General features: G+C 50.5%; 1 protein-coding gene across 1 annotated transcript in view; it reads left to right on the plus strand.

Moving 5' to 3' along the window:
- Positions 1–5,569: 5,569 nt before the first annotated feature.
- HUNK (hormonally up-regulated Neu-associated kinase) overlaps positions 5,570–15,345 on the plus strand; it is a gene marked incomplete at its 5' end in the record, with an annotated part of 94,177 nt that continues 84,401 nt past the window's right edge. Inside the window, one exon of the mRNA XM_084231080.1 lies at positions 5,570–5,830. Coding sequence (XP_084087206.1) covers positions 5,570–5,830 — 261 coding nt within the window. The remainder of the gene's footprint in view (positions 5,831–15,345) is intronic.

The raw sequence follows: 15,345 nt of genomic DNA on the forward strand, positions 1-15,345 counted from the left end.
CAGGCAGCCCAGACCTCCCTAACCTCCATCAGCTCATACCTACAACCCACTCATGGAGGAGGAAAAGACATGAGTTTGTTTTTGGGGTGTTTGGGGGGAGAGGTACAAACCAAAACCAGATGGTGACTGCGCCGTAGACTACATCTGGGTTGGTCTTCAAGACAATGGTGAGTGAAGGCTGGTGGAGTGTTACCTGGTCATCTACCTGCTCACCCACTGACCTAGATGGAGAGTATCCGTCGTCTGTCCATCTACACATCCAGTAACAAATGGCTTGACCAGCGACTGAAAGGAGAAAAAATGGAAAAGTAGGGTGTGGATTACTCCAGTCTGGAAACTGATCATGATTTGTTTATTGGGCAGCCACCCTCGGTTACCTGCTCATCCCCCTTGACTTCTTTTAGTGGCACACATGAAACAACCTCATTTGCCATCTGTGTTGCCTCAAGAGGCATCACACCCTGTCACCATCTCCATAGACGTCTGGCCGCTGCTCCAACATTGATTCTCATCGCGGTTCCATGCCTGCCTGGTTCTGGTGGGAGAGCAGTGGCCTCATCATTTCAGGATCCTGCCCTACCCTTGATATCAAAAAGTCCCATTCAGTAATGGCATCTCAAATCGTCGGCCCTAGAGAGGCCCAAATGAACTTTCCCCTCATGCCTTTATCCCTTACTGCTTAGGAAAAGCAGCATCAAGGAGGTCTGAGGCAGGGACAGGTGGATGAACCCTTGAGCACAGACACACAGTATGAAGATATTCACCTTCATGTCAATACTTTCTAGAAAGCCCTCACCTTGAAAGGAGGAGGTACCGAACAACCAGACACATCTTTCCTCTATTCACTTTTCATTTTAGCTTAAATTCATTGTTTTCTAATTTATATACAGACACTTTCCATTTTGACTTAAGACAATAATAATCAGAATAGCTTCTGTTTTTTGTGGTTCTCTCAGTATAGGTGTCTTCCTTTATCCTGGAAACAGGGCTAAGACCTAGGAATGACAGGCAGAAATTATTTCCTTTACCAATGGAGAAAAGTGATGTTCAGAGATAAGACCTGCCAACTCAAGGCCCTGAGTCAGGTGGTGAAGGAGAGCTTGGTTAGCGCTGTCCACCAGTAGGAGGTGCTGGTCTCAGGTCTGGGTGTGACCACCAGATGGTCCAGAGAGGCTTCTTCAATCATCCTGAATGTCCTGGCTGTGACTGGTGAATGGGCTCAGTTCTAGGGTGTTCTTCTCCTGGCAAGGCCACCCACCAGTCATGTCCTAGAGCTGCTGCTCTATGTGGGCTTCCTCTCCAGGTCCTACTGCAAAGGGGCCGCATCAAGTCATTCTCAAGTGACTTTTCAATGTTGTGATGATTGACAATGTAGACAGGAATGAGAGCTAAAATTCACTCAGTGCGTATACAGTGGCGGGCATTGGGCTTAGTGCTTTATGTATATAATCTCACTTAATCTCAGACTTCCTTAATGTGGTCTCAGCTTTACAGATGAAAGAAACTGAGGAATAAAGAGGCAATGAGTCACGACTCATTCTCAGAGAAGCATTTCATTGTGGGCATTGCAGAAAGCCTTCTGTTGAACACAGCAGACTACCATGAACTTGCCCTCCAGCCTTCATGACCCAGGAATCCTTCCTCAGCCTCTGCTAAGTGTTGAGAAAAGAATAATGGTGGACTGGAACTCTGGAGATGTGGGTTCAAGACCCGCTTCTGTGATTTATTGGACGCTGTGTGTAGGGAGGATGGCTTTCAGGCAAACTTTATTCACCTTTGCTATTTTCTCTTTGCTATCCATTCTTTTTCCAGTCATCAGTCAGCTCCTGCCAGCTAGCCCCTCTAGCCAATTCTTATTTCCTGGCCATGCCAGTCTGATTACTTCTAATTGTCTTTGACTGCTTCCAGCTGGGTCTTCTTGCTGGCATTCTGTGGGAGCACATAGATTGTTTCCTAGCCATATGGAGGGAGGAGATGGGGAAAGAGATGGAGAGGAAGGAAGCAGCTGGTATAAGTCAACTGAAAACGCTTTTCATGGCCTTCCTGCCTACTGGGATTGGCGATGTTTTTTAAAGGGTTAACCCACCCAAGTTACAGAATGCTCATCTTTGACAAGATAACTATTCTTTTTTCTTTTTTTTATTGAGGCAATATTGGTTTACAATGCTGTATATGATTTACAGGTAAAGGATCACACCCCAAAGGGTGTTACCATACCATACCCACCACCGAGGCACCCCCCCGTTCTCTACCCAATCATATTTGTTGACCCCCAAAGGCAACCAACACTATAACTACAAATACTTCTAGAAAATTATTAGAAATCTCCTCCCTCAAGACAGATGGGGTCTTGCTGTCAAATACAATGAAATTGCACTCACTTGAGAGTCAGTGGATGATTACTTTCATTCATTCAACAAATATGTGGTGAACAGCATCCAACAAATATTTGGTGAACAACATCCATTCATATCATTATCGTTCATAGTCAGTGACACAGGACGTATATGAAATGAATAGGAAATAGGAAGAAACAAGAAGGGTGAGTGATGCTTGCAACTCATTGACTAGGAAGGATCTCCCAGGAAAGAGAACACCTCTGCTGGCTGCCATTCCGTCAGAGATAGCAAATTGGGGCGAGGGTGGCTTAGACATAGGCAAAGGTGAAGAGGAGAGGGTGCATAATTCTGGAAGAAGACAGCTGAAAAGTAGTCTCTATGGAGAGCCCACAAGAGATGAGAAATTTATTTAGGATAATTTATACAGAATATTCAATGCTGGATGATCACTCTTCAACTTGATGCTTTCTGCAGCTCCAAAATAAGGTAATGTTTCATGCATAAATTTATCTTATACAAAGGAATTTCTGGAACAGGGGTAACATGGGTAAAAGAGGTACCTGAAAGGTGAAGAATAGAATTGGATTTTTAGGGGTGAACTTCATGCAGTATATAGTGTAAAATACGTATGGACATGTAGTATATGTGCTTTTATTGATGCACACCTGTAACATATAAAAGTATCGTGCAATGTTACTTTAATAAAATTTAAAAGAAAAAAGTAGCTACAATAACTTAGTGACACAAAAGATAAAAAAAACTGTGGCCTTGAAAACATCATATGTGGGGGAAAGAAAAAAATGAAAAAAAAAAAAAGGAATTCCTGGGGTGATTTCTTATTAAATAAGGCCATTTCAGAGAGCAAGACCCTTCCTTCAAAAACCAGTCACTAAGCCCGGGCAGATGTAGGATTCAGATTTCTCTTTGGCATCCATCCCAGCTGATGGAATTAGCAGTGAACTTGAATCAAACTGAGGCTGCAGGCTTGAAAAAGATTTAATGGGCCTGGATTCTCTCTCTTCTTCACCCCTTTCCTGACCTCCACCCCCAGAGGATAATTAAAGGGAAAGAAAATCTCTATTTCATTGTAAATGTCTTCTACCATTTTTGTGCCCGAGGCTAACCTTTTTCTTTCTTTAAGGCCATGGAGATACTTTGATGAAATGTCTTTGAAATTTGCCCTACACCATAATAAAGGAAGCTCTCAATTTTCATAAAGAATTGTGTCCTAAAATTTTTTTTTTAAGTCATCCTCTGCTAATACAACACTAGGGAAACTCCAAAACCTTTTCTGAAGGAAGATACAGAACATTTCTACCTCCAACGGGGGTTCCCTGCGCTTCTTTCAGCAGACATTTGTTGAATGTCTACATTGCAGACAATCATGCTGGTCTCCCAACCCTTCTCCTTCCTTGGATGTCCTAGAATTTGATGATTAAATCAGAGAATGAAAGCTACTGGGTTGGTCATGAAGCAACTGTGGGGATGGGGTGTTGGCAAAGAAGACCCTCAAGCACAGAAAGAAATACATTTACAAGTAAGAAAGACTATTTCACAAGGCTATGAGTAAATAAACCACCTTAAGGAAATCTATACGCAGAAACTAAAACAAATCCTACTGAACTACTTGAATACAGGCAGGGGACCAAAAAGGAAAAGCCAACGCATTTACAAGTGTATCTGTCATATTGCAAAATGGGAACAATAAGAACCGTAGGAAATACAGCTCAGCCACAGAGTGGTGACATGCACCGTGTGAGGAGTTGATCGGAGCCTATTAAAAATTACATCTATTTAAAATAGACTGTCTGGGTCACTTTTCCAATGGGTCAGTGAGCCCCAAGACACTGGATTCCTGACAGCTGTGCCTCCCCCCGGTCTCCATGACGTGGATCGTGCCATCCTTGTTTACCGGGGAGCGAACAATGAAAGGAACTTGGAGAGGACCGAATCCTCTTTCAACTCCGCCGTAGGATCAGGGTTAGGTCTGCATTAGATGCTGGCGCCTTTCATCTGGCTGCTCAACAGGTAGCATTTTGCAAATGCCTCCCCCCACCTAGCCTCCTCACCCCCAGCTTCTCCCTCACGAGCGCTCATTTTCTTTTCGTTTAAGAAGACCTTGGTGATCCTGGGGAAGATCAAAGTCCCAGGGCAGCCTTGTTTACCAGGGATCTGCGCGCACAGAACAAAGCCCACAGGGCAGGGCGCGCCGGGCTCCCTCGCCCAGCTCCCCGCAGCCTCGTGTCAATGGAGAGCCAAGAAGGTGTAAACGTACGCGCAGAGGCAGCGGCCGCCCGGGTTCCTACGTGGCTGCTGCTACTATGATTGTTGCGGCTGCTCCTCCTCCGGCACAGCAGTCGGGTCTGCGCGCGAGCCCCGGCGCACGCCCGGCCACCTCCCCACCCTGCCTTCCACCCGCCACCCATCCAGGGCCCTTCCGGGTGCCAGTCCCTGCGCAGGGCGCCGGCACCTAGCCGCGGGCCGCGGGGCTCCGGGGCGCCCCCCCCCGTCCTGTCTCGGGCCCCCAGCTCGGCGCAGCCGGAGGGGGGATTTCAGCGCCCGACGCCCCGCGCCGCCCGGAGCCCGCGCGCGAGGCGCAGCCGGAGGCGGCCGGACCGGGGCCGGCCGGGAGCGCGCGCCCCCGAGGCCGCGCGGGGTCCCCCGTCCGGCGCTCAGGTGGCCCCGCCGCGCGCCCCGGCGCGCCCCTCCCAGGGCCCTCCCCTCGGCGGCGGGGGTCGGGCCGGCGAGGCGCGCGGGGAGGGAGGGGCCACGGGGATTTGAAAGTGCTCGGGCTGCGGAGCGGGGCTCGCTCTGTTCCCGCCGCCGCCGCCGGATTAAATTTCTGCCAATCCAAACTGAATGGGGCTTTCTTCTGCTGCCTTCCCGAGGGCGCCGGCAGCCCGCCGCCCCGCGCCCCGCTAGGAGCCAGGGAGCCGGCCCCGCGCCCGAGTGGGCCGGCGGGCGGAGCGCCCCGGCTGCGGGACCCCGGCCCGCGCCCCCCGCGCCCCGCGCCCCCCGCGGCGTGACCGCCCGTAGCCGCGCGCCCGGCGCCCGGGGAGGGGTCCCGGGCGACCCTCGGCCAGAAGAACTTCTGGGGGGCGGGCCCGGCTCCCCCGCGGCCCCGGCGGCCGCTATTGTCTGCGCGCGGCGCGGGCCGGGCGGGGCCGGGCCGGGCGGCGGCGGGGGGCGCCGGGGGGCCCGCGGGGGCGGCGGGGCCGCGGGCGAGCGCGATGCCGGCGGCCGCGGGGGACGCGCTCCTGGGCGAGTCGGCGGCGCCCGGGGGCGGCGGCGCCTCCGAGGACGCGGCGCGGCCGGCGGCGGCCTGCGAGGGAAGTTTCCTGCCCGCCTGGGTGAGCGGCGTGCCCCGCGAGCGGCTGCGCGACTTCCAGCACCACAAGCGCGTGGGCAACTACCTGGTGGGCAGCAGGAAGCTGGGCGAGGGCTCCTTCGCCAAGGTGCGCGAGGGGCTGCACGTGCTCACCGGGGAGAAGGTGAGTCCCGCGGGCGCCGTCGCCGGGCCCCGGGCGCGGGATCGGGGCGCGGGGAGCGGCGGGACCCGGGGGGGGAGCGCGGTCCGGACCGGGCGCCAACCCTCCTGCGCCCGACTCTGCTCCGGGGTGAGCCCCGGCGCGCGCCCACCCTGGCGGCCGGGGACCCGGCCTCTCCGCGTCGCGGGCCGGGGGCGCGCTGGTTCTGGGCTCCTGGAGAGGCGCCGCCTGGCGGACACCCGCGCGGGAGGGGTCGGGGGACCGAGTTGGGCTCTCGCGGGGGTGGGGGCTGCAGGGCCAGGGGAGAGGCCTGGAGCGCTCGGGTGGCCGGGAGGGCTGAGAAGCCAGCCCCGGAGGGAGCTTCCACCCCGCGCCTCCTCCCGGGCTAGGGAAGTTTTTTGTGCTCGCAGGAGGGGCTGCACGCGTGCCCTCCACACCCCCAAGCCCCAACCATTCCCACTCCCTCCCCTCCATTCCCTCTCCAGTCCCTCCAGCTCCCGGGTGGGAGCTTGCAGGTAGGACGCTGCTCCGGCAGATGCAGAAGTGCAGGCGAGCCCCCAGACTGAGGGGCTGGGAGATGACTTGTCTTTAGGGTGAAAGCAAAGGAAGACCCCTAGAGACCAGCCCTGTGAGAAGCTGGGGAGTGGTGAGCCCTTCCAGGCCAGCAGGGCCCAGGTAGCCAGAAACTGTGGATTAGATTTCTGAGAAGAAACCCAAGATAAGAGGGCTTAATTTGGGGGTGAGTGGTCAAGGCATTGGTTTCACCCCAAGTGGTAAGGCTACCCCATGCTGGGAGTTCCTCCAAGCTTGGAACCACTTCAGATTAGGTGACCAAGTTCATGGTCATCTCAGACTAAAGGCGCCCCCAGGTTGGAGTAACCCACTGATCAGGGGCCTGGGGCAGCTTGGGAGGGACAGGGGAGCGCAGGCTTCCTGCCTACCCTTCGCCCTCTGCTCTGGAAGCCTCTGCCTTTCCCCTTCCCCCTCCCAGCCCCCTGTGCAGTGCCTTGGATTTCAGCTGACTTGCACACACCTCCCCCAACTACCCCCCCCCCACCTTCTGGCCTCACCTAGCCTTAGCTCCCCTCTTTCTCCATGGTGTCCTGAGCCCCTTAGGTTCCGGGTGCAGTTTTCCATCCCCCTGGTCATGTCCTCTGCCCCTGCAGGCACTCCAGGTGGGGTGCACCTCTGTTGGGGTTAAGTGGGTAAATGAAAAAGTGCCTCTTGTGTGAATCCCCATACAAAAAGGGAGGGTTCAGGATGAACTCACAGAATTGAGTAACTCTGCAAAGAAGAAATAAGAACAGCTCTAAACCTCATTATAGTCTGACCAAGCCTTGGCTTGCAGCGAGCAGGCACACATACCTATCCCGTCAGGGTGCAGGCTGCCCAGCGCCCCAGCTCTGAGCACTGGGCACCCACTTTTCCATCCCTGTGTAAGGTCTTGTTGTCGTGGGTGGTAGACGTTTACTCTTATTCCAAATGTATATGATTCCGTCTGCTCGTGTATGTTTCTCCTGAAACTTAGCAAGAAGAGGCGAGGCTTTCGTCTGATCGCATCATGGCAAAGCAGTGGGTTTCTCTCCACTTTCCCCTGCCCACCTTGTGCCCAGACTGGGTTTGCTTCTTATCAGAAGTCTGTTGGCCTTGGTGGAACTCCCTGGGCGTCTCTGTCAGTGTCCAGCCCCTTCGCATTGCTTGGTTTCCTGAGCTCTGTGCCAGACCCATAGGAATGGGGTCCAGTGAGGCGTCTGCTGCATCCGCCTCCCCTCTCACCCCACCGCTCACACCCTCATCCCTATCTTGTTGCCCTTCAGCCCTGGATCTCTCTGAAGGAGGTATTAATTGGCTGTCACATTATTTCTCCATGAATGGGTTGTATCTAGTTAAGGACCAGGGTGAGTAGGGGGAGGTTGGGGATTTTTCTGAACTGTTCCACTCTAGTCATGAGAACTAGTGCGCCCAGGATGGCTAGCCTCATGAGAACTCTGGATTTTAGTTTACTTAATTGCCAGCTTTAAAGAAACAGTGGGTGTCATTCATAGATCTTATCCTTCAAATCCAACACCTTAATATGTTGGGTTTTGTCAGATGATAGAGATTATGGTGTGTGTGTGTGTGTGTATGTGTGAGTGTGTGTTTGTGTTTGCAGAGGGAGCAGCCATCCTCACTCCTATTTTGGGTATTGTCTTACTAAGGCCAAAAACAACGGTGAAGTTAACCTCAAGCTATTTGCAGCCTTGCAGTCTTTTCCAAAGGTGAGTTATTAAGAGGATTTTTGGCTAGAAAAGAATTGCTCCTATGAGCCCAGTAAGGGGAGCCCTTGAGGTGACTGGACCCAGAGGAGAGAAATGAAGTGTCCCCTAAAGTAGCATCTCTCCTCCAAGATGTCCTTCTTTTAGGGGGGGTGTATACTTTTTGGATAAAGCCTTTCACTTTTCTCCTCTGTTTTAAAGAAACAGGCTGCAGCAGCAGGGGAATTAAGTCATGAACACTGCAGTGAGAAATAGCTGTTTTCCCCTGAACCTCACAACCTCTCCCTCCCCGTGGAAGGATTCGGGGTGTCTCATGATGGGGAATCATTTCATGAAAAAACAGAAAGAGGGGCTGGGGAAAGGGAGGAGAAGGGGTACCCCACATGGGTCTCATTCCATAAGTGCTATGTGAAACGATGTGCTTTGTTTTGGGTGATTTATACTCAATTTGGAGTACCCCTGGTTTAGGACGCTGGGGGAGGGCTGCGTTTTCACTTGATGCATGTTTTCGAAAAGCTGTGGGTAAAATCCTCCTCTGCTGACTGGGAACGGCTGTCTGAGTCCAAGTGACAAAAGCACCACTTCTTCTGGCTTTCATTTCGGGCTTCAATCCTATCTTATCAAGAGGCTGCCTTTCCCACGGCTGCCCGCAGGACACGTTGGCCTGCTTTTCCTCTGAAGTTGTTTGTTTGAAAGTCATTTGAATTGAGATGATCCTTTTACTGCTTGAAAGGAAAGGATGCTTTGGCCAAGACCTAATTTTGTCTTCCCTTAACCTTCCGCGGTGGCAACCTCGGCCAATGTGGCTTTCCAAAGAGAGAATGCACTTGTCCAAGTGAAACTCTTCCTTGGCAGCGGCCTCAATCATGACCAGTGTCTTTGACTCAATGGCCGTGAATGATTGGCTGAGGGAAAACAACCACAACAACAGATTTTGAAAAGTGTTCTCTGTGGCTTTGAGACCAGGAACGAGGTCACTGAGCAATAGTATCAAGAAATGACTTTGAAAGACCCAGAGGGGACAAGTTTGCTGCCCCTGCTTGCTCCCTGGTCCCTCTGAAATGCAGTCTCAGGTACTCTCTATAGGTGGTTATCACATTTTTTAAAAAGCGGGTAAAATTGAGTTGGAAAGACTTCTAAAGAAAAGGCAGGTCTGTCTCAGCTATAGAACAGTGATTTCATAGACAAAGCAGCAAAAAGGGAAAAAATAGTTGATGACACAATTGTCTTCTTTTGTGATTCAGTCTCTCTAAGATACAAAGTTGGATGTGGAACGATGGGTTAAGATGTTTCAATATCTTGTTCTAACTCTTGTTTTTAAAAAAAGCCTGTTTATCACTTTCATTGGAGCTATTTTGGGGCTAAAAATAAGGGTTGCCTGCTTAGTAAGTTGCCAATAATTATGTTTTGAGCACGACAGTGCCAGCTACCTGGAGTGAAGGAGTTACTAAAAATATAATTTACTATGTTTTGCGGAGCAGGAAATATGACTAATTTTTAGAGGTGGCCTTTTTGGCAGATCTGCTTCTGCAAGTATTTGGGAAACAAACAGGTGCTAAATCCTGCGTTTTTTTGTTTTTTTTTTTAATGTGCTGGAAATTTAGGGGTAATCGCTTGGAGGAACAAGAAATGCTTAGAGAACTGGAAATTCCTATTAATCCTCAGCAGGGATTTCTTGGCAAGAAGGTGGCGTCTGGCAAAAGCACCTGCTCAAGATGTCGTGTGTGACAAGGCAGTGCCTGTAATTTGAGATTGCTCGCTGCAGTGTGGGGCACTATCCTTGTGAACTTCCTGCCCTGCCTCGTCCTTTGAAGTGGGCGTGGATGATGGAAATTGGCACATGAGGGCTTAGTTTTCAAGGTTCATGAGTGTTCAGGTCCTTTGGACTTAAAAGAGTGCTGTGAGTCGGCACCATCGTACTGAATGGTGCCCAAGGAGAGGAACACAACCTGAAATTTCCCATGCAGGTGTGAGCCACTGGGTTTGACGACAGCATTTTGCAGGCAGCTGACCCTCATCCTCCTGGTGGGTCTCCTCTCAGTCGTTTTGGGGAGCAGCAGCTCTGTTTGCCCAAAGACACCAGGCTGCCTGGGTGTCCTCTGTGGGAAGGTGGCTTGAGTACCAAATATCATTTATTCCCTCTTGATTATTCATGGTAACTGAGAAACTGTGCTCCTGTCTAATTGAGACCCAAAGCTTATTTTAGCAAACTGGTGAGACTTTTCTCCACTCAGCCTGAATTCTGAGCTGAATGTCACATTATCTGCTCAGCTGCAGCTGGCTGGTAACATGACCAGCAGGAAAGAGGTTAAACACGGGACCTGAATCTTACCTGAGCAGGCTGACACCCCAACAAACTTGAGCGAGCTGTTGCTTCTTTACCCTACATACTGCCTCAGTGGTGTTGTGTCTGGTGGTTTATGCAGGGTTTTCTGTGCATTTTGTCATTAGATGCTCTCGGTGACCCCAGCCATGGGGGAACCAGCTTGCTGTTTTTTTTTTACCCGCATTGACCAAGCAGATTTTCCTTCTGACCCGCTCTTCTCTATTGCTAGGGCTGCTGAAGCAAGTGACCACAAACTGAGTGGCTTGAAACAACAGATATTTATTCTTTTACACTCTGGAAGGCCAGAGGCCAAAGTCAAGGGGTCATAATGGGCAGACTCTTAGGGAGAAGCCTGCCTTGCTTCTCTTACTGCCTGGTGCTGGGCCACACTCCTGGGCATCCTTGACTCGTGGTCACATCACTGTGGTCTCAGCCTCTCTTCACATGGCCTTCCTCCCTCTGGGTGTCTCCAGATCTCTCCTCCTAAGGACACAGTCACTGGATGAGAGCTAACGCCAGCCCAGCAGGACCTCATCTTTACTCACTCCCTCTGCAGAGACCCCACATCTAATAAAGTTGCGTTCATGGTCCCGAGGGTTAGGGTCTGAACATGCCTTTTCACAGGGACAATCACAGCCCTTTCCCGGACTGCTAGGGCTGTGTTCTGGGTGGTTGCCCGGGAATCAGATCTAGGAAGGAGACAGTGTGGCCTTAGGGAGTATACTCAGCACCAACAGCTGTGAGGGGAGGTCAGGGTGCAGAGGCAAGGAGCAGAGTAACACTGGACAGAGGGAGAAGGTGGGCTCCAATCCAGTGTCAGCTGGGGCCCCTGCCCATGCCATGGTGTCTCTGGAGCTGACATGACCCCTCAGTGGTGTCCATGTTGGGGCTACAGGACTAGACCTTTGTGCCCCAGCATGGGCCGGTCATTGGATCCCAGCTGCCCCGAGAAGGGGCATGTTCCTTGGACACTTGCTGGGGGCAGTTCCTGGAGCCAGATCATGGTTGGGACAAGCCAGCGACAGCCAGGGGAGGAAGTTCTTCAGCCCCGATGGGGAACCTGGGCTGTGTGGCCTGCTGGGAACTGCTGACAGAGCGAGACTGGGCCAGGGCTCCAGGGATCGTCATCTGAGTCCACACTGGTTCTGGAAAGAAAGTGAGCAGCTTCTCCTTGCCCTGAGGTGACCCCTCTCAACCTGAAACAAGTGTCCACTAGCCGAGTCTACATTCTGATGGTCTTACCGACAAGATGGGGGTGATGCCCTTTGGTGAATGGTTAGATAGGAGGGCAGAGTTCTCATAAATGAGACCCCTTGCATCTTCTACCATGTGAGGACCCAGCAAGATGATGGCCAGCTCCCAACCAGGAAGAGAACTCTCAGCAAATGCCAAATTGGCCAGTGCCTTGATTTTAGACTTCTCAACCTCCTTTACTGTGGAAAACAAATCCTGTTGTTTATGAACCACCCAGCCTGTGATATCTTGTTACAGTCGCCTGAAAGGACTTAACCACATGCATTTTAGGGGGACACTGTGCAGTTCACGATATCATGTTGTGTCCAATCGGGTCAGAGATGTTGCCTAGTGAGTGGGTTCTTGTGTCCGTGCGATTGAGGAATACTCAGCAGGCACACGGGACTGAAGGTCAGCAAGCTCCTAACAGCAGGAGGGAGGTCCCAGGGAGGAGACTGTTACTGTTGGGGGTCGGTTTACTTTTATAATCTCTCATGGGGACTTTCTGGTGCTTTTCCACTACCCAGCCTCAATGCCCCACTTTGCCACCTACAGGTGTGAAGCCACAGCAAGCTACTGTGTGTCTCTGTATGTCTCTTGTCACCAGCCTCTGCCTGCTAGCTCAGTGGCTAGTGGCCATTGCCTGTCAGCTTTCTGCCTCCGCAGGCACCTAGCCTCAGGCTGCTATCTTACAATTGGCCCTTGCCAGCCAGCTTGCAGCCAGCTCTTGCAGGCCAGCTCTCTAGCCAGCTAGCGCTCTACTCAATGTAACCCCATGGGATACAGTTATGTGATGATGTGTTAATTGTTCATCTACTCATTAGACCGTAAGCCCCATGAGGAAGGGCTGCTGCTCTATCCCTGGTGCTTTGATTAATACCAGGTACAGAGAATAGGGTCAGGAAATATTTTATTTAGGAATAATCTATTGTTTGAAGTAACACTGGTCTGTGACACTGTGGGCTTCATGTGTACAGGATTATAATTCAGTACCTGCATGTAGGACATCATAAACACCAAAAGTCGGGCCTCCCCGGTGGCGCAGCGGTTAAGCGCTGGGTTGCGAAGCTGCCCGCGGCCTCTGCTGCACCGGTTCGATCCCCGGCTGCTCCCCGGCCACCGGAGGAGGGTCCCACATGGCGCGCAGACCTCTCCTGCCGCCCGCTGCTCCCCTCAGCAGTGTACTTCGGTCCTTCTGCCTGCTCTGCTCCCCGCTCTGGCTCTGGTGAATTCTCTCACCCTCCCGCGCTTCTGACTGTACCCAGTGCATGTATAAACAAAACACAAACAAATAAATAAATAAAATAAAAACATGCCTCTATTAAAAAAAAAAAAGATTTTAAAAAATAAATAAATAAATAAATAAAAAAAACATAAACACCAAAAGTCAATTGTATACATCACCCTCTGACTCTCTTCATCCTCGGTAATTCTTTCTTTTGAATGGATCAAAGAATGCTTTGGTCTCCCCAAGACTTGAGGCCAACCTCTGAAAGACAGTGTCTGAGTTGGCAGGGAAGTGCTTTCTTCTCTGTCACTCTTTACGGCTCTGGGTCTGCCTGTATGAGTGATGAGTAGATGGAACAGGTTGTGCAGCTGGCGCTCTTTGGGAAATATCGCAACCTGGGAACAGCTGTGTCTTCTGCAGGGACTTGTTAAGGAAGGCAGCTTAGGTATCAGGGTGACAGGTGACCAGCCAGAAGCAGGGAAATATTTTGCCATGTCATGGGACTGTGAATGGACCCTCAGCTCTTTCTTGAGAAAATATACCAACACTGCAGCAGATGGGCCAAGTTGCTATTTGCAAACATACATTTCTTTGGATGTTTCCCAAGGCAATATATAGAGGTTTGGATCTGTTTCTGTAATTTTTAAAATAAGTTTATCAGTCTCCTAAGCGGCGAGTTGGTGCCAAAACATTTTTGCATTCCTGCTTGTTTCTCACACCCATTCTCCGAGCTACTTGATTCACTATCTTTTCTGTCCTGTGCCATGTCTGCCATTTTTATCCCCCATTGAGTTCTTGTTGCCTTATAGCCTGTCCCATGGCTTTGTGGTGACTGTCCTTCTGACTCTCTTGTTCCCCGGAGTGTCTTTGTTCCTGCTCTTTGCCACAGCTGTGTCCACCCCAGAGCATGGTGCTGAGGGACAAAGGAGGCAGAAATGTAGCAGCCACCTTCAAGGCATCTTGCGTTTTCTCTTTCTCTCAGGAAGATAGGATGAAGTTCAGACTCCCAGAAACTGATTCCTTTGTCTACTTGTAATAAAAAAAAAAAAAAAAAGATTTTATGATCTGAATTACCCAAAAGCTGCAGGAAAGAAATAACTGCTTGCTCTACACCTTGACCACCAGAATGTAGTGCTGATAATAATAATAAACATTTATGGATCTCATAAAACCTGTGAGGCTATGTTCTAGATGCTTTGCTGCAAAATATAATGTACCCCTTATAATGACCTTTTGTAGTTGGTCTAGATCTTGCTGATCGATTGGCGTGACCAGCCATCCCGGCGTACCCATCTCTCTCCGTTTAGCACCGAAAGTCTCGCACCTTCGGGTAACTGTCAGAAAATGGCAAAACCAGTTTTAACAAGAAAACATTTCATCAGAGTGTTTGGAATCCTGTAGATTCCTGTAGATGAAAGTATTAATGAACAGCTAATCAGGTCATGAATCAGTGACAAATAAACCAAAAGCTCTGGGCAGAAGTGGCTGCTCGTTGTGCCTGAAAACCTCCAGTTGTGGTTGCAGGTAGCGAAGGGGCACCTTACCCACCTCTTTGCCCACCTCTCTCAGATTGAGAGTGCAGTCAAGTCTCAAAGTGTGGTCAGCGGCACTGGTCAGGAATCTTTCATGAATTTAGTATGAGAGGAGGCTCTCCAGAGTAGTGTGCATGCGCAGGGTGTGCTAGTGTGTGCACACACACTACACACAGCTGTGTATCCATACACAAAAATATGTGTGTACATTTTTGAATAGCAACCATATAATGTCAATATAGCCATAATTTTCTGGCAGCCGACTTTTTTAAGAAGGCAGCAGTGTGCCTGGCAGCTACTTGGAGGGACTCTGGTCAGCATTCACTTTCTTTGGCACTGGAGAGGGAAAAACCTGCAGAAGGGAAGGGAAGGATTTGACTCTGACGGTGAAGCTGCAAGTGCGCATCTTAGGTAGTTCGCTGAACAGTCACGTAGACTTCTTGTTCATCTAACTGACAAGAATGAACACAGACTATTTATTAAAAACAAAACAAAATCACACTTGCCCTCGCCTTGCTTGATATGCAGACTCTCTAGAGCTAGGCTAGCTTTTCCAAGTCTTTCCTCAGTCCCCACTTGGACTGAAAAGGGACACCAGAGGCAAATGGAATGAGGAAGTGTCCAGGTGAAAAGGAAGCCTAGAGAAAGTTGGCTGTAAAATATGGGATTGGCTGCAAAATCTGGAATCAGAATTTTCTGGCATTTTATCTGAGCCCTACTTGAGTGAAACCAAATGGATAAAGATAAGTGTTATCATTTATGTAATCTGGTTTTTAGTTGGAATTACGGCTGCTCTGAAGTGGAAGTCTGGCTCTCTAAGTGCATTCTTTATACCAGGTTAAAAATTTAATTAGAGAAATGAGTGGATGACTCAGTTCTCAGTTGAACATTTACATGTAGTAATACTAATAAAAAACTTATTTTGAAAACACTTCTCCAGGTTT

The sequence above is a fragment of the Talpa europaea genome (assembly GCF_964194135.1).
Source record: "Talpa europaea genome assembly, chromosome: 4".
Lineage (NCBI taxonomy): Eukaryota > Metazoa > Chordata > Mammalia > Eulipotyphla > Talpidae > Talpa > Talpa europaea.